Consider the following 19,900-nt stretch of genomic DNA (forward strand, 5'->3'; position numbering starts at 1 on the left):
GGGTATGTCTTAACAGTAGAAAACCAGGACCTGAAGGAGGTTGTATTATTGGAGCAAATTAACTCTGTTTTCCAGTGAAATGCTCTGTGAAGATCTTAACATGGGATACGCAGCTTTGCCTGTCTTGGCTCCGTCCAATTAGGTCAGCCTTCCTTACACCAACACCAGAGGTACTGGACTTCTTCCACTCCCTTGCACTTGCCACACACCTTTGCATATGTGGCTTCCTCTGCAGGAAGGCTTTACCTGTTCCTGGTAATTTACTCATCCTTGCTTTTCAGCTTTCCTAGTAATTCAAATATTCCTGTAAGTTTAGTATCTATTTAGTATGACTAATTGTTAGCACTTGTCAGAGTTTTAATTTGACATTTGTATTGTTGGTAACTGTTTGCTATTACACAGTAAGCTTCCTGAGGACAGGGACTTCGCCTGTTTTAAGAGTCCGCTGAATATAACATAGTCTCCGGCACATTGGTAGGTAGTAATAAATATATATATATATTTTTTAAGAAGATGTTGGGGGTAGGAGTTTATTAATTAATTAATTTTGCTGTGTTGGGTCTTCGTTTCTGTGCGAGGGCTTTCTCTAGTTGTGGCAAGCGGGGGCCACTCTTCATCGCGGTGTGCGGGCCTCTCACTATCGCGGCCTCTCTTGTTGTGGAGCACAGGCTCCAGACGCGCAGGCTCAGTAGTTGTGGCTCACAGGCCTAGTTGCTCCGCGGCATGTGGGATCCTCCCAGACCAGGGCTCGAACCTGTGTCCCCTGCATTAGCAGGCAGATTCTCAACCACTGCGCCACCAGAGCGGCCCAGTAATAAATATTTTTTAATAAACATATCTTCACAGAGGTGAAAGCAAGTGTGACATGTCAAGTTTGGTGTGGGGAACAACATCTTGCTTTCCGAGAATTCACAAGAACCTGGCTAATGATACATGCCTATCCTCCAAAGCTATGCCCGGAACCCTGCCGACAGGGGAGCCAAGGGAAGACACGCAAGAGCCTTTTTATCTCATAGCGTAAGCCAGATCTTGGGAGGCGCCTGCGCACTGGCCTCGGCGGATGTACGCAAGGGAATGGGGCGGGGCTGGGGTAACCTAGGCAACATCCCGGAAGCGGCGGGCTGTGTTAACTTGTGGCCGGCTGGGCGATTCTGGAGCCTGGAGTTTTAGTCGTGGTGGAGGCAGCAGTCAGGAAACTGCAAGGCAGGTTGCGACGACGGGGCGGAGGCCTGCAGCCCGCCCCACAGAATCTTAGGGACAGGGGCTACAGGGCGGGGCGAACGGTCGTGGCGTCTTCCTCTCTGTTCCCTGGGTATCCAGGCGCCTGGGTTGAGGATCCCTACTACGGAAAGTGCACCCGCGACTCCGTGTGTTTTGCGAGTGTGTGTACGTGTCAGGATGCCTGTCTGGGTGTGTTTGTGTTTAGCGCGCTCTCCCAGGAGCATCCTGAGTGTGCGCGTGCGCACCGCTTTCGGGCACTTAGCGCAGAGCTAGAAATTGGGGTACCCTAATGTAGTTTTCAAGGAATTTCCGGTCTCATGGGAGAGAGACAAACTACCCGGGGTACTTGGGGACAGGGAGGGTCATTTAAGTCGAGTTGAAGGTTAGGAAAGGGGTTATCAGGAAGGCCCGCCTGAATGAGTTTTGAAAAGTGAGTGGGAGTTAACCCCGTGGAAAAGGGAGTGGAAGTGTGACGGGTGTTCCAAGCAGAGCGTAAGGAACGGCTGGAACTGTATGGGAAGGCGAGAGCTTTGTTTTAGGATGTGTGGGAGATGTGAGAGGAGAAATGACTGCAAAGAAAGGTCAGCTGGGTCGCACGGAGCGGAGAGATTGAGTGCCGAGCTGAGCTGGATTCCTCTCTGCAGGGGAGCGCTGTTAAAATCGTTTGAGGAAGGAAGTAAAGTTTTGAGAGCCATCCTCTATCCATATATCTGGGTAGGAGTGATTGGAGGGATAGTGTTTGGAAAGAGGTCTTGTTTCCCTTTGATCAATTTTGATCAGAGTGGTTTTACTAAATCCCATCGTAACTGACCTTGCTTAAAACACTTCAGTGGCTTCCTATAGGTCTTTAGGTTAGTGTTCAAATTGCTGTGGCTCACAAGGCCATAATCTGGCCAATGCCTTTCTTTTTTATCCTTTTTCTAGCCTTCCTACCCTCTCAAATCTTTGTTAGTCAAACTGAACCTCTCAAACCCTTTGTAAGTGCCCTCCCCCGACCCCGACCTGGAGCATTTTTTCCCCAGCTTCTAACTTTTATTCATAGTTCCGCTCTCAGCTTCAATATTTTTAGGGGAATTAGAGGGAGGAGGTGGCCTTTTTTCTCACTGTGTAGAGTAAGATAGGTATTTCTATGACACTGAATTTACTTCCAACGTTAGCCTTTTATTGCAATTCCTTATTTAATTGCGGTCGGACAAGCTAAGCTCTTTGAGGGTCCAGAGTTATTCTACTTTCTTGCTGTATCTGGTGCCAAGCTCTTGGAAGGTGCTTTCAAAATACTTGTTGAAATAATAGATGGATGTTGAAGTAGGAGAGTGAATGAGTGAAAGGAAGATTAATTAGGGGAAATAATGAGAACCTGGACAAGAACATTCATAGTAGAGATGAAAAAAGGGGGACATGAGAGAGATGTTTGAGGGAAAGAATGAATAGATTCTGGTGTCTGATTAGCTTTGAGACAAGAAGGGAGAGAAGGTGATGCTAAGGTTTTAAACTGGAGCAACTGGAAGAAAGGTAATTCTGTACTTCAGCGTTATGCAGCAGACATTTACTGAGCAAGCCATTTATATATCAAGAACTAGACATTGGTGGGGAGGGGGCATGGATGCTAAGCTGTATATTGGCCATACTGTATTTGAGATATTTGAGAGATGTGCATGCACAGAAGCCAGTTGGAAATGAGCGTTAGGTGTTTTGAGGAAAGGTGCGCATCCTTGATTTGGGACTAACTTTCACAGTGTATTTGTGTTCCCAGTATGTTGATAGCTTTGCTCAAGGGAGTAGGTGAGATCACTAAGGGAAGATGTGAATTCCCCGTGGTGATCTAGAAAGTAAGCTCCACGAGAGCAGGTGCCATATTAGACTTGTTTACTGTCGTATCTCCAGTGCCCGGCCAGTGCCTGGCATGTGGTAGACTCTCAAAAACAATTATTGGACAAAGAGAGAGGGTGTCCAATGGAAAGAAAAGAAGACTGGGATAGAACTGAGTGAAGATCCTTGATTACATAGTATGTGAATATTGTCTTAGCCTGAAAAGGAGAAAAGAATAGGAGAGAAACCAGGAGAAAGAGTGTTATGGAAGCCAAAGGAGGGGCGAGCTTCCAGGAGTGGGCGTCTCTAGAGATGGAAAGGGCCTGAGAAATAAGGGACCAATAATTTTAGCAATTAGGAAGCTATTAGTATTTTAGATTTTCTCCCAACGAGCCTAGATTTTCTGGGTTATGCTAATTTTATTATTTGACATCTTGGCACTGTAAACCATCAGACTATCTCTATAGTCTCACATTTCAGCATGTAAACTATAGCTCCCTTATGATACCTGGTTCCTGTAAGTGGCACAAAATCCCTTCGTCAGACCACGAAGTCTGATCTTTGGTCAAGAAAAATATGGTCACCTTTACTGGTGATGTTTAAGAGAACACTTTTCAGTGCATAGGTGGTTCCTGTGTTATAAAAGTTTGAAGTATAACTGGGGCTTAGTAAATATAAGTGCTTAAATAGGCCTCTCCTTCATGAAGTTTGTTGGTGAAGGGAAGGTCAGAGATGGGATAGCAGCTTTGTTACACCACTGTGAACTTAACCTCTGCGTACTTAAGATTCAGGGATGGTTTTTCAGAATTGAGACTGGTGGAAAAGTATAATATTTTAAATAACTTGAAATAAAGTATTTTAAGAGTAACATGAGTTCATTGTAGAAAGTTTGGAAAATATAGAACCAACCAAAGATAACTTAATTCTAGTAATGTTTTCTAGAATATGCATTATTATAATTAGTCATAATTATGCAGATCTGGTTTTGAGTGTCAGCTCCCAGCTCTGTGCATTATTATTTCTGTGACTTGGAGCAATACCTCAAAAGCACCACTTTTCTCATTTGGGAAAGGGGGTTAATAATTGTCGCTGACATAATCATTAGTAATCCTTAAGTAGAACTTAGGGTGTGCTAGGTAGGGGTTCTGAGCACCTTGTGCATTTAATTAGTTCCGTTTTACAGCTAGTGGCAGAGCTGGGATGTGAACCCAGACAGTCTGGTTTTAGACTGTACTCTTAACTACTATGCTCCAGTGTGTCTCAGGATAGTATGTGCCTCATCGGGTTGTGGGATTAAATGTGAAGCTTTTAGCACAGGTAAGTGCTTTATTAGTATTGTGTGTGTATTAACATCATGAGAATATACTATATGCGCAGTTCTGTATTCTACTTTTTTTTTTTTTTCTGCGTTATGCGGGCCTCTCACTGTTGTGGTCTCTCCCGTTGCGGAGCACAGGCTCCGGACGCGCAGGCTCAGCGGCCATGGCTCACGGGCCCAGCCGCTCCGTGGCATGTGGGATCTTCCCAGCCCGGGGCACGAACCCGTGTTCCCTGCATCGGCAGGTGGACTCTCAACCACTGCGCCACCAGGGAAGCTCCTGTATTCTACTTTTTACACTGAACTTTCTATGTATTTTCCTACATTCTTCATAATGTAATTTTAATGAATACATAATTCATCATTTAGACATACTGACATTTTATGATTCCCCTTTGTTTCTGCCAAGTAAATCGAAGATCTAAGTGGTTAAAGAGTAAAATATATAAGAAAGCTTTTTTGAATAACCATTATATTTTTCCGTATCTTTTTTTATAACAGCATTGTTGAGATATAACTCACAGACCATAAAATTTAGCCCTTTAAAGTATACAGTTTAGAGTTTTTTAGTATATTCACAGTTTTGCAACCATCACAACTATCTAATTCCAGGACATTTTCATCACCGCCAAAAGAAACCCTGTACCCATTAGCAGTGGCTCTCCATTTCCTCCTCCCCCCAGACCCTCCCAACCACTAATCTACTTTATGTCTTTATGGACTTGCCTATCCTGGACATTTCATATAAATGGAATCATATAATTTATGACCTTTGGTGTCTGGCCTCTTTCTCTTAGCATAATATTTTCAAGGTTCATCCATGTTGTAGCATGTGTCAGTACTTCATTCCCTATTATTGCTAAATAATATTACAGAATATGAATATACAATATTTTATTTATCCCTTCTTCAGTTAGTGGATATTTGGGATGTTTCCACTTTTTGTCTATTAAGAATAATGTTGCTATGAACATTCATGTCCAAGTTTTTGTGTGGACATAAGTTTTCAATTCTTTCAGCTATATATGTGGGACTAGAATTGCTGAGTCATGTAGTAACTCTGTGTTTAACTTTTTTAGGAACTGCCAAACTGTTTTCCAAAGTGGCTATGCCATTTTGCACCCCGCTAGTGATATATAGGGATTCCAATTTCTCCACATTCTTGCCAAAGCTTGTTATTTACATCTTTTTGATTATAACCATCCTGGTGGGTGTAAGGTAATATCTCATTATGCTTTTGATTTGCGTTTAATGACTGGTGATCTTGAACATCTCTTCACATGTTTATTGGCCATTTGTAGTATCTTCTTTGGGGAAATGTGTATTCAAATCCCTTAGCCATTTTATTTATTTATTTTTTCTTTCTTTTTTTAAAAAAATTTAAAATTTGTTTTTGGCTGCATTAGGTTTTCGTTGCTGCGCGTGTGTTTTCTCTAGTTGCACCGAGTAGGGGCTACTCTGCGTTGCGGTGTGCAGGCTTCTCATTGCAGTGGCTTCTCTTGTTGCGGAGCATGGGCTCTAGGCACGCAGGCTTCAGTAGTTGTGGCACATGCGCTCAGTAGTTGTGGCTCGCGGACTCTAGAGTGCAGGCTCAGTAGTTTTGGCGCACAGGTTTAGTTGCTCTGTGGCATGTGGGATCTTCCCGGACCAGGGCTCAAACCTGTGTCCCCTGCATTGGCAGGCGGATTCTTAACCACTGTGCCGCCAGGGAAGCCCCCTTAGCTATTTTAAAATTGGATTTTTTGTTGTTGAGTTGTAAGAGTTCTTTATATATTCTGGATACAAGTTACTTATTAGATATATGATTTGCAAATGTTTTCTCTCATTCTTTTGGTTGTCTCTTCACTTTCTTGATGGTGTCCTTTGAAGCACAAAAGTTTTAAATTTTGATGGAGCCCAATTTATTTATTTTTTGGTTGATTGTGTTTTTAGTGTCATTTCTGAGAAACCATTGCTTAACCCAAGGTTCATGAAGATTTATGCTTATGTTATCTTCTAGGAGTTTTGTACTTTTAGCTCTTACATTTAAGTCTGTGATTCATTTTAAGTTAATTTTTTCTTACATGTTGTGAAGTAGGGGGTCTTACTTCATTCTTTTTCATATGGATATCCAGTTGTCCCAGCACCATTAATTTAAAAGACTGTTCTTTCCCCATTGAATTGTTTCTTGGCACCCTTGTTGAATATAAACTGACCATAAGTTTAAAGTTTTGTTTTGGACTCTTGGTTCTATTCCATTCCATATCTTTTAAAATGGCATATATGGCTCTGCAATTTACTGTGTGACCTTCCCAGTCAGTTAACTCTTTGTCCCTTAGTTTTCTCATCTATAAAATGAGTAACAAATAGTAAATACTTCATGGGATTATTGTGAGGATTAAAGGAGATAATATATGGGAAGAGTTTAGAACAGTACCTGGCTTGAAGAAAGTACTTAGTAGCTAATTCCATCATTATAACCACCACCACTGTCATCATCATCATCGCCATCATCACCATCACTATGATAACACTTAAATGTTATTTTCTAACTTGTATGTGACTTATCTCCTTTGCTGGATTGTACGTTCTGAAATTAGATACCATGCTTAAAGAGTGAATGTGGTTGCTAAGAGTTATAGGACAGAGGGCCAATTCCTGAGAAATACTTGCATTTAGTCATCTTTATTCACAGTAGACTAAATGATTTTTTTCAAAGATGTACTTAAGGAAAATACTAGAGTCTTTGTTTTAGGATAATTTGGAGTAAGGTGGTCAGCTGGAAAGTTCTGTAATTATTTAGGTGTTAAAGAAGTTCTGGAATTGGAGTCATGTATATGTGTTGCTTTTTAAAACATGTGTATCCTCAAATCCTAGTGTTCAGGCACTGTGAGTCTTTTTCTAATTTTGTATGATGTTTAGTCTAATGTCCTTAGCATTGCATTTTAAAAGTGCCAAGCAACTGTTGGCCATTTTCATATTCTAGTTTAGTATCAATAATCACCCCCATTTAGTATTATGTGAAAAATATACTAGAGATTGTATCATAACTCATTCATTCTCTAAACTTTAGCCACCTTTATTTTAAGGTAAGTACGTATGTGTCTGGTAGTGACTTTGAGTGTTAGATGCTTAAAAAAGAACCCCAACTATCTCTTGCTCTCCTTCTCTTACATTCACATTGTTCACATGTGATTGACATTTCCTCTATTCATTGTGAATTTGTGTAGCAGGTGACAATGCTTATGACTGCTGTCAGATAGATCTCTGCCTTAGGTCATACTTGCTTCATTCCTAGGGTTCTTTATTAATCACATATATTTAATTTGTTGATTTGAAACCTCTTTTATCATAGTTATCAGTATCAACTTTCTAATAATTATGAAGTGAAAGAACCAAGTCTTTTGGTAGCCTGTTCCTTTCAGTATACTTAAAGTTCTCGTCTGATGTTTTAAAATTTATTTTCTTAGATATCTTTTTCCCTCTCTGGTGATCATTAATTATTAGTTTTTTCATGTATTTTTAAAATTTTATATGATTATTACTCCTAGATGTCATTTGTCAGAGTGAACCGTTACGGTCCCCGTGGAGGAGGAAGGAAAGCACTGAAAGTAAAGAAGAAGAAAATGTCAGTAAAGCAAGAATGGGATGTAAGTCTAGGTGGGATAATACACGGTATAACGTTACATGGAAGGAATAAGTGTGATGACATGGCCTTAGTCACTCAGGATGGTGCTCTGAATGGGGCTTAGCATGTGATATGGTGGAATGGGTTTCTGGGCATGTTATTGGGTTGGCCAAAACGTTTGTTTCGTTTTAAGTAAAAATAAAAGACATTTTTCATTTTCACCAAGAACTTTATTGAACAACGTATTCATTAACCGAATGAACTTTTTGGCCAATCCCATATCCTAAGTCTTGGAGGGAAGAGCAGATGCCTTTGGGGAATTTTTTAAAAATATGCATGTTGAGGCTATAGCTCTACCTCTTTTTAAGAATTGAAATCTTGGAGCTTCCCTGGTGGCGCAGCGGTTGAGAATCTGCCTGCCAGTGTAGGGGACACGGGTTCGAGCCCTGGTCTGGGAAGATCCCACATGCCGTGGAGCAACTAGGCCCGTGAGCCACAACTACTGAGCCTGTGCGTCTGGAGCCTGTGCTCTGCAACAAGAGAGGCTGCAACAGTGAGAGGCCCACGCACTGCGATGAAGAGTGGCCCCCGCTTGCCACAACTAGAGAAAGCCCTCGCACAGAAAGGAAGACCCAACACAGCCAAAAATAAATTAATTAAAAAAAGAAAAGAAAGGAAGGGATTTCCTTTCTCTTCTCTCCTTTAAAAACAAACAAACAAACAAAAAAACACCTGAAATCTTAAGTGGGTGGGGAGTGTGTTTTTAAAAAGTCCCTCACCTCTACTTTGAGAACTCACTGCTTTAAGGCAACTGTAGTTAACCTGAAATCTGAAATTTTTTGGTACATATTTTAGATTTGTCCATAGCAATCTGTGATATCATAATCATGTGAGTGGCATTTTTGACTGAAAAAGTGGGTGATCCTTGCTGTCTTACCCCTCACATTGTTTTTTGCTCATCTCCAGAGATTTGTCAATTTCAGTACAAAGGTTCTCCTAAGATGTAAGACTGGTCTCAGGTATCTGAGACATGATCCCTGGCTCCTACCCTGAGTACCACTTGGTATTATCAAGGGGATTTTTATCTTTTGGAGTTGGGTACTTTGGTTTGGACCATGAGACTTTGGGTACTTTTACTTTCTGTTGTGAAGATTAACTGGTCAGGGACTAGTTTGGATCTTACGGATTCTTTTGGACTTAGAACCTTCTGAGTTGTGGCCAACCACCTTAGCCAGGTATCCTGGGAAAACTGACAGCCTTAGAAAGTGGGGCAGGGGGATTTCTCTATGTTTAGATTGCTTTGTTGCCATGTGATTGGCTATAAAATAGTATAAGGATATGACTCTTAAGGTAATGATACTGATTAAAAGGTGAAAAAATACACCTTAACATTTATGTTATCATAATGTTAACATTATGTTATCATGAAAAAATGATAACATAAGTTGTCCCCTTCAGAGCGGTTACTTTGGGAAGTTCCATATTTATTTTGCTATGCTTCTGTTGCTCAAAACATAATTGAAAACCATTATTTGAAATTGCATTCAGAACCTTCCTCATTTACTTTATATTATCTCCAGTGGTGGAAAAAACTTTGTTTTCTGAAGGTAGATGGAACTTGAAAGTAGTTATAGCTCATTTGGTGTGAATGGTAAATGAGGAAGGAGAGATCAACTGAATAATACTGTTTTGATGAAAATATTGAGGCATTTTCTGAAATGGCTTGTAAATTAGATTTAAAGGCAATTTCAGAAGAAAATACAGTTGACCCTTGAACAACATGGGGGTTAGGGGCACCGACCCTCTGCACAGTCGAAAATCCACGTATAACTTTACAGTTGGCCCTCTGTATCTGTGGTTTTGCGTCCATGGATTCAGCCAACTGTGGATTGTGTCACACTGTAGTATGTATTGAAAAATATCGACACATAAGTAGACCTGTGTTCAAACCCATGTTGTTCAAGAGTCACCTGTAGTTTTAAGCAATAGTAGTATAAATGAAATTATATTTTCTCCCATGAAAGCTAATTCCAAGCATATCACTTATATGCCTAAATTTTTATTATGATTATTACAAACAATTCTCGGGAATTCCCTCATGGTCCAGTGGTTAGGACTTGGCACCTTCACTGCTGAAGGCCCAGGTTCAATCCCTGGTCGGGGAACTAAGATCCCATAAGCCACGTGGCATGGCCAGAAAAACCCCCCAAAAAAACAATTCTCATGATCTTACTGTTGTATCTTGTAAGATATGGAAGGAATAAATCAATATGGAAGGAATAACAGTTTTAGTATATAAAAGACTTGAGCTAAATACAAACTATGGCCCAAAGGTTAAGTCTTTGAATACATCAGAAGCTATTTCACTAGACTCAGTTCTGTATATTTCTCTTAGAATTAAAAGTCTACATTGCTTTTTTCCCTGCCTTACCAAATCTGTATAACACAAATGGCTGAAGTCATTTTGGAAAGGACCAAATTGCAGGGCTGCTACTCAGAGCTGTGCAGGCTGTGCACTGCACAATTCCAAGGGGCACTATTTACATGGCCTGTGATATCAACGGAACCACCTGAGTTGTGCAATGTGGAAGCCCTGCCATTTGGTTTAGTGCCTTTTTACTTGAGTGACTGTTTTCACATTTTATGAAATAATACAATTCCCTCAAAATTTGTCTCTCGTTATGATAGGTTCTATGCTTAAGGTGTTGGCATGGGCACAAATTGAACCTCTACTTTTTGAATTATGTACTACCCGGTTGTTTTCATTATTTTAATATAATGTATGCTTGCTTGGTGAATTTAGTGCTTAATTTCTGTGAGACACTTAAAAATAGTCAGTTATTTTCTACAAGACACCTAAAAGTAATCCATGTTAATATTTAAATTGAGAATTTAATTCTCAAGGAAAGACTTTTTGGTCTCAGGATTTTGAATCCATTTTCAGCCATTAAAATTCAGCATATACTAATATTTTGTAAGAAACCTTTTGCTTTTTAAAGAAAGTTCATCCTTTGTTTTTTTTGCAGAACACTGTAACTGATCTAACAGTTCATCGGGCAACTCCTGAAGATCTGGTAAGTTTACTATTGAAAGTTAAGTCGTTTGTTCATCATCTTATTTGATATTTGATACTTGATACTTCTAACCTACAGAATAGAAACCAGAGGCACTTCTTAGAAGTTGTTCAGTTATTTTTAATCTTGCTTATGTCTATATAAAATCAAAAAGTGTATGTCCTGGGCTTCCTTATTTTACTTAGGCATATCAGTTAGCATGCATTATAATTTCATTAGATAGGTTTGGTTTACAGTTCAAATCTCTCTAGTCCAGTATTTTCCTGTACACATTTATCGTCTTTTCCTATCTGTAGATATCACTAGCATTATTTACCATTACTTCCCTATACAAAAACATACATTATAATTTATTTCTTGAACATGCCATGTACATTTCCACATTTGAGCCCCAGTTCCTGCTATCCTCTTTACTTGGAACAGTTTCCCTACCTTCTTCTCCTCCTCTACAAATCTTACTTTGCTTCCTTATCCTAGTTCAAGTTTTACTTTTAAAAAAAAAGCTTTTATTACAGGTTTGTTTGTTTTTTTAAACAGCTTTATTAAGATATAAATCACATAACATAAAATCCACCCTTTTAAAGTGTACAATTCATTGCTTTTTAGTATATTCACAGAGTTATGCAACCATCATCACTTTCTAATTTTATAACATTTTCATCACTCCCCCAAAAGTAACCCTTTATCCATTAACAGTCACTCTCTGTGCCCCACCCCTCCAATCCCTGGCAACAACTAATCTGTTTTATGTCTCTATGGATTTGCCTATTCTGGACGTTTCATATAAATGCAATATAATATGTATTCTTTTATATCTGGCTTCTTTCTTTTAGCGTAATGTTTTCAAGGTTCATCCATGTTGTAGTATCGGTACTTCATTCCTTATTATTGCCAAATACTATTTTGTTTACGGATATACCATGTTTTATTTATCCATTTATCAGTTGTTGGACATTTGGGTTGTTTCTACTTTTTGACTGTTAAAGATAATGCTGCTATGAATATTCATGTACAAGTTTTTGTGTGAACATACGCTCTTAGTCTCTTGGGCGTATACCTGGAAGTAGAATTGCTGAGTCATATGATATCTCTATATTTAACTTTCTGAGGAACTGCCAAACTGTTTTCTAAAGTGGCTGCACCATTTACATTCTTACCAGCATGTATGAGGGTTCCAATTTTTCCACATCCCTTGCCAGCATTTGTCATTGTCATCTTTGTGGTTTTAGTTCCCTAGGGGGTATAAAGTGGAATCTCATTGTAGTTTTGATTTGCATTTCCCTAATGACTAATGACATTGAGTATCCTTTCATATATTTATTGGCCATTTGTAGTATCTTCTTTGGAGGAATGTCTCTTCAAGTCTCTTAGTTATTTGAAAATTTCCATAGGAAATATGTGACAACTATGAACTGGGCTTGATGAAGAGAGGGACACAAAAAGTAAAATAAAATAAAAATAAAATTGGATTATTTGTGTTTTTATTGTTGAGTAGTAGGAGTTCTTTATATATTCTGGATATGTTTCTTATCAGATATATGATTTGCAAATATTTTCTTCCATTCTGTTGGTTGTGTTTTAGCTTTCTTGATAGTATCCTTTGAAACGTAAAAGTTTTAAATTTTGATGAAGTCCAATTTATCTAATTGTTTTCTTTTGTCACTTGTAGCTTTAGTGTCATATCTAAGAAACCATTGTCTAACCAAGTTCACAAATATTTACTTCTATGTTTTTGTCTGGGAGTTTTAAAGTTTTGGCTCTCATGTTTAGGCCTTTCATCCATTTTGAATTAATTTTTGTGTATGGTGTGAGGTAGGAGTCCAGCTTCATTCTTTTGCAAGTGGATATCCAATTGTCTAAGCACCATTTATTAAAAAGACTGTTCTTTTCACATTGAATTGTCTTGGCACCCTTGTTGAAAATCAATTGTCTGTAAAGATAAGGGTTTATTTTGGACTCTCATTTCTATTCCACTGATCTGTATGTCTATCGTTATGCTAGTACCATACTCTCTTGATTATTGTAGTAAGTTTGAAGTCCTACTCTTTGAAGCTGCCTAACAGTTGCTTTCTTCTCTGAACTGTTGTACTTACTACCTACATAAGGCATTGAGTATATGCCATCTAATGCATGTCATTTATCTTTATATGCATATGTCCAATCTCTGGGCAGATTATTAATGTTTTTGAGGGATAGAGGCCGTATCTTAATGTCGTTGTGGGCCTAGGAATCTTAATCGTAGTATGTACTCATTAAATGTTTGTTGAGGATAATAATGATGCCCAGATGACTTAAAATTTTTTTATTATGAAAAATTTCAAACTCATGTGAAAATAGCGACAAAAGTATAAAGAACTCCCATATACTGTTCACCTAGATATAATAGTTATGAAAATTTTGCCATACTTGTTTCATTTATCTTACCCTTTGCTTCTTCACTGGAGCATTTTAAAGCAAAGCCCAGAGGACATGTCATTTTGTGTCTACATATTCAGTTTACGTTAAAAAAAATAGATATTTTCATATATAACCACAATACCATTATCATGCCTGACAAAAGTAACACTAATATTTTGGTATTACCTAATCCCAATCCATATTCAGATTTCCCCGATTGTCTCAAAAATGTCATCTTCATTTGTTCTTTGTGAATCAGAATGCTTACATAATATTTGGTTGTTAGTCTCTTAATGGACTGATTTCATATTTACATGGTGCAAACTCAGTAGTACATTTTATCAGATGACATACAGGTTTTGTTCATATTCATAGTTCTGAATACTAGAGTGCTTGTAAAGCCAATATCTGCTTTTGTTCCTTAGCCACCTTAGTGAACTCCTCCCTTCTAACTCTTAAGCTGTGGCTCATATCTCTGCTTCTGCTTCTGGAATTCCACTTCCTTGGAGTCCTGCATCTCCATGGACCCACTTCCACATGCAGCCATTGCAGGGCTATAAAAACACTGCATTGTGAGCTCTTGGTGGTGATGTGAATATCATGGAATGGGTGTGCCTTTGCCAGAGATAACTCGGTGGATTTTGTGCCTTTTATGTCATACTCTGTGTGTGTGTGTGTGTGTGTGTGTGTGTGTGTTTATAATTGTACATGTACACACATATGTAACTGAAAAATTTAACAAAAGAATTCTTTTTTTTTTTTTTAATTTATTTATTTATGGCTGTGTTGGGTCTTTGTTTCTGTGTGAGGGCTTTCTCTAGCTGTGGCAAGCGGGGGTCACTCTTCATCGCGGTGCACGGGCCTCTTACTATCGCGGCCTCTCTTGTTGCGGAGCACAGGCTCCAGACGTGCAGGCTCAGTAATTGTGGCTCACGGGCCCAGTTGCTTCCCGGCATGTGGGATCTTCCCAGACTAGGGCTCGAACCCGTGTCCCCTGCATTGGCAGGCAGATTCTCACCCACTGAGCCACCAGGGAAGCCCCAACAAACGAATTCTTAACTTTTATTATGTGCAATGTGTTCTTAATATTTTCTATTCTATATTCTATTTTTTTAAAATGTTGGTTTTGATCCACTAATTTATTTTACCACCCATTAAGTGAGTCCCAAGATGCAGTTTGCAAAACACTACTTTATTGGATAGTCTTGTACAAAAGAAGTAGAAATTAATATTCTTTCATTTTGTGTTTTGGCTAGGTCTACTAGTTTGTTTTATTTATTTATTTTTTGGCCATATCACATGACTTGTGGCATCTCAGTACCCTACCAGGGATTAAACCCAGGCCACAGCAGTGAAAGCCCAGAATCCTACCCATTAGGCCACCAGGGAACTCCCTAGGTCTACTAGTTTTAGATACTTCTTTTTCAAAAAATCATTTTTGAAAAAAAAAAATCATTTTTGAAAATTTAGGAGATGGTGAAAATTTTGTGAATATATATGTGTGTATATATATATTATATATATATATATATATAATATATATATACATATACTGGACTAGAAAAAATTTAAAAAATGAACTAGGTTAGGTTGTCCTACCATCTGAATAGGCAAGTTCTTTGTTCCTGAAACATTCTTTTATATATTTTTTCTTCCATATAGATCCGTCGTCATGAAATACACAAATCGAAGAATAGAGCATTAGTACACTGGGAGCTCCAAGAAAAAGCTTTGAAGAGAAAATGGAAGAAGCAGAAACCAGAAATTTCTAATCTTGAGAAAAGGAGATTGTCTATCCTGAAGGAGGTAATGCTAAACTGCATCATCTGTAGACTTAGAAAGAAAAGAAGAGGTAAATAGGTGTCTCTCTTTTTCCACATATTTGATTCACATTGGACAGACTCTGATCATTATCGTGTCCTTACGCAATGATCTACAGGTAGACTTTGGAAAAAGGAGCAGAGTGACGATTATAGTCTAGTTTTGTGATTTGAATTCCCGCTCTTCAGCTTACTAGCCAGGTGACCTTAAATTGTTAACTTCTCAGCCTGAATTTTCTTATCTTCAAACTGGAGTAACAGTATTTGCCTGATTGTACTGTTAGGAGATTTCAGTGATAAAATATTACTAAAGTGATTAGGACAGTCCTTGGCACATAATTAGTGTCATATATATATATAAAGCTGCTATAATTATTTTTCTCAGTTCAACGACGATGCTGTTAGATTACTTTGCAAAAAAAAAAAAATGTGTGCTAGTCCAACAAATTAGTAAGGCACTTGTCTTTGGCTTAATCTTTTGTCAGATGTAGGGTGTTTGAATAAGTAATCAGAGTGGGTAGGAATACATATTATGGAAAATAAGAGGAAACTGCAGCAAAACCCTTCTTTTATTTGGGCTAAAGTCATTGTAAAAGAAGTGCCTGTTTTCTTCTTGTTCAGTGTTGGAGCTTATGGCACGTGGCTGTCTGGGTGACCTGCTGCAGCTTTAAGTCACATTCTGTCTTTTGAGGAATTTGTTAGGCTTTTTAGTGAAATATGAAAGTCATAACTTTATATATCATGAGGAAGAAGTATATCTCCCAAATAAATGTTTACATGAGCTTGTAAAAAGAACAGTGGATTGAGAGAATGGTTCTTTAGAGGTACGTATCTTTTGGTGATCTTAGGCAAGTCACCTACATTTAAATGTTACATGGTAATTCTCCATGAAAGGCCTAAGAGCACAGATCTGGCCAGGGAAAAAGGCAGCCCCTTTGAGGTGACTCTGGGCTTTAGTTTCCCCTCCCTAGTGGCCCCTGCTCATGTCCTGAATCCCTTATACCTTGTAGATGTGGTAGAATTAGGGATTGAAGAAGAATGGTAAGAGAAGGTGGGTGAAATTTCTCTGCCTTCTTTCTATAATGCGGCTTCTTCATGCCCTAGCGTAGTGTTTATCAACTCTGACTGATTCTAATTTCCATTTAAAAAATTCCCATTTGGGTTTCCCTGGTGGCGCAGTGGTTGAGAGCCCGTCTGCCGATGCAGGGGACACGGGTTCGTGTCCCGGTCTGGGAAGATCCCACATGCTGTGGAGCGGCTGGGCCCGTGAGCCATGGCCACTGAGCCTGCGCATCCGGAGCCTGTGCTCCTCAACGGGAGAGGCCACAACAGTGAGAGGCCCGCGTACCGCAAAAAAAAAAAAAAAAAAAAAATTCCCATTAAAAAAAAAAACAGTATCTGGACTCAGACATATTTATACTCAGGTATTCTAATTCAGTGGATCTGGGATGCAGCCCCACTTAGGTATTTTTAAGACAGTTGCTATGTAATTTTTAATATTTTGCTAGGGTTGAGAACCTCTGCTATTAGTGGGATTTAGGCATTTCCCTTTAACAACATATTTTGGAGGTTTTGCTATGTCAGTATTTAGAAATCTACCTCTTCTTTTTTAATGGCCAGGTAGTATATGGATATACCACAATTTATTTATCTAGTGCTTTATTAGTGGACATTTGGGATGTGTATCAGAGCATGGTATAAGCACCTGGAAAAAAAGAAGACCCCAGAATATACTGGTTTAAACAAAATAGAAATCTATTTCACTTTTATGGAACAGCTCAGATATACATGGTAGTGGTAGGGGGAGCTCTGGTCCTTTATTACAGGGCTTCCATGTCTGAGTTTGCAGTGGCTGTTCCAGCTTCCTTCAGATGTTTCCCAGGCAGCATGAAGTGGGGAAGAGAATGCACGTTACTCCCTTTACGTATCACCCAGAAGCTCTGGCTTCTCTCCCATTGTCCAGAACTTCATCAAGTGACCACTGTCACCTGCAAGGGTGGTTGGGAAATTAGCTATGTATTTGGCTAACTTGGGAGTTCTGCTGTTAAAGAGAAAACAGAAAGAAAGGCTATTGGTGGATAAGTAGCAGTGTCTGCCACCGACAGATTATTTCCTGCCTTGTCACTATAAATGATGTAATGAATATCCTTGAATATGTTTTTGAGTACATGTATAAATATATGTGTAGGATAAATTCTTAAAAGTGGAATTGCTGAGTCAAAGGATTCGTACATCTATTATTTCAGTGTTGCTATATTTGTAATGTCTGTGATAAGGTATGTGAGGGGACCAAAGGAAGAGTCCTCCTTGGGCATATCCACCTAGGTTTTATCATTATGTGTTAGAGCTACCAGGACCCGTCCCCCAGAAGCTGGGCTCCTAGATTAACGTAAATTAAGAAAAAAGCTCTTTGACCAGCATAGTCTTAGATTTCATTTGCTGTATGATCCACTCATGCCATGGGAATCAAGCAAATAAGAGTCCAAATCCAAATCAGAGAGAGGGAGGCTTTGATAAAGATTTTGTAAATTTTAAAAGTATATTAACTAACCTAGTCTCTTTGTACTTTCCCAATTCTGTCTGGTTTTCATTACCAGAGAGCAAAACTGCTAGCATGAGAAGTTTCTAATAATGTTTTTGAAGGGACCTTGACTGATCTTTTGAAAATCCAAGATGTATTCTTGGATTAAGTTTGGTTTTGTGCTCTGCAAACCCATCTGGGGAATTAATATATACAGATGGGCCTGCAGAGATTGATTTGCCTATCATGAGGATGAGTTTTATCATAGAGGAGTGATAAAGAAATCCAGAAGGAGCAACAGAAAGCCAATGCTCTGACCTCTGGCCGCTCAAGCTGTCTGCCCCAAGGAGCCTGGGCAGGGACTAGAAGGGAGAGGGCTGCAGGGCAGTGGGTTTTCTGGAGACCTCATTATAATTAGTATCAGGTCTTGATATGATAAAATTATTCCTCCACAATCTGCTTCTTTCAATTTATATCTCTTCATTTTGATAGGAAGTCAGTACCTTTTTTAAAAATAGTAAACAAAACTGCTGCTAGGAAATATATTTTGTATAATTTTTCTAGTATAAATGGTAGATTATAGTGCTCCATTTACTTTCTCTCCTAAACTCTAATGGCATGTGCTACAAGATGGCTAACCAGGGATGAAAATTTAAGTTGTAACAACATTCTCAAATGTCTCTAGAATTGTATACAGATTTAGTATACACTTCTGTATCTCTTGACAGGGCCTAGGATGCCAGTCTTCTGACTCCAAATGTGCTCTTTGTCCTGTGCCATTCCAAAACTAACTCTTTGTGGAGAGAACAGATTCAGGACTTTATTCTCACTAACAGAGCCAGCCAACCTGTTTGGCTTTAGCAGGGGAAGAAGGGGGAAAAAGTCAGAATGTGACTCTTGTTATTTTTCTTCATGTCCTAAAACAGTAACTGAGGTCACATTGTATGCTTGTTTCCATAGTCTAGAGAAATTCTGGTAAGAGCATTTGTTACCAGATGTTTTGATTTGAGTCAGTGTTGGAAACTGGAAAATTTCCAATTTTGAGACTCCTTTCGGCCTAAGAATGCGATCTGGTGGTGGTAGGTGTTGACTTGGTTTCACTCTAGCCCGTGCATCCTTGCTTGTAACTGGGAAAATTCCTAAGTTGAAAGTGTATAATCAGAGACACCACGGTATTGGTATTTTTTGAGTTCTCATTTTTCCAGAATAAAAATCGAGCTTGTTTATAAATGCAGAAGCATCACTTTTTTGTTTAATGCCCCCAAAGTCGTGTCTCACGCCGTGTTTTTTAAGTTGTGGGTCATGACCCATTAGTGGATTATGAAATCACTTTAGTGGCTGAAACACCAAAGAGGCACACATCTGAGTTTATGGCTCAGAGATTCATGTTTAATCAGTGTTTTTCAAACTGTGGATCACAACTTTTTAATGGATTGTAAAATCAAGTTAGTGGATTGCAACCATCATTTGAAAAAATAGAATAGAAACTAAAAAGAAAATATCAGAGTGGTTATCAAAGAGTAAGTTTAAGCAAAGCTTTTATTTTGGTGTTTGTCTACATTTGTGTGTGGACTGGGTCATAATTTAATAATGTATTTCTTTGGATCAAAGCCAAGCATTTGAAATCCACTAATTATTATAATAGCTCCATCTACTGGTACTTAATGATATTGCCACTGAAGGATTTGAGATGATTTTTAAGCTCCTGCCTTTGTATGGACTTTTCCTTTGTGATTTATTAAGTATATATATTTTTTCTGAATAATAATATTTATCACTAACATGTGTCTAGATTCTTAATGATCAATACCAGATGCAGGATGTATTGGAAAAATCTGATCATTTGATGGCTACAGCAAAAGATCTGTTTGTTGATTTTCCTCGTAGGCGCACAGGTAAAGTAGTCACATCAAACAAAATTTCTTTATCTTATTCATCAAAGCCCACATCTGGCTGTTTGAAAGAATTTAAAATCTTTTCTCAGTCATCATATTATTTCTATCACATGTGTTCTAGGGTGGATAGCATACAAGAGTTGTTAGACATAGATTTATTACAATTTATTTGCTTTTCACTAAGAATATTAACTATTACAAATTGCTCAAGTTAAGGAAAGGTAAATTGTTATTATTT

General features: G+C 38.6%; 1 protein-coding gene across 2 annotated transcripts in view; it reads left to right on the top strand.

The window, feature by feature from the left end:
• Window positions 1–1,120: 1,120 nt before the first annotated feature.
• Window positions 1,121–19,900, top strand: part of SPICE1 (spindle and centriole associated protein 1) — a 63,153-nt gene continuing 44,373 nt past the window's right edge. For both annotated transcript variants that reach the window (XM_082655215.1, XM_082655216.1), the window contains exons 1-5: window positions 1,121–1,203; window positions 7,879–7,977; window positions 10,982–11,029; window positions 15,089–15,232; window positions 19,560–19,662. In XM_082655215.1, coding sequence (XP_082511341.1) covers window positions 7,879–7,977; window positions 10,982–11,029; window positions 15,089–15,232; window positions 19,560–19,662 — 394 coding nt within the window. In that variant the 5' untranslated portion in view covers window positions 1,121–1,203. The remainder of the gene's footprint in view (window positions 1,204–7,878; window positions 7,978–10,981; window positions 11,030–15,088; window positions 15,233–19,559; window positions 19,663–19,900) is intronic.

This window comes from Grampus griseus, assembly GCF_964374135.1.
Source record: "Grampus griseus genome assembly, chromosome: 5".
Classification (NCBI taxonomy): Eukaryota; Metazoa; Chordata; class Mammalia; order Artiodactyla; family Delphinidae; genus Grampus; species Grampus griseus.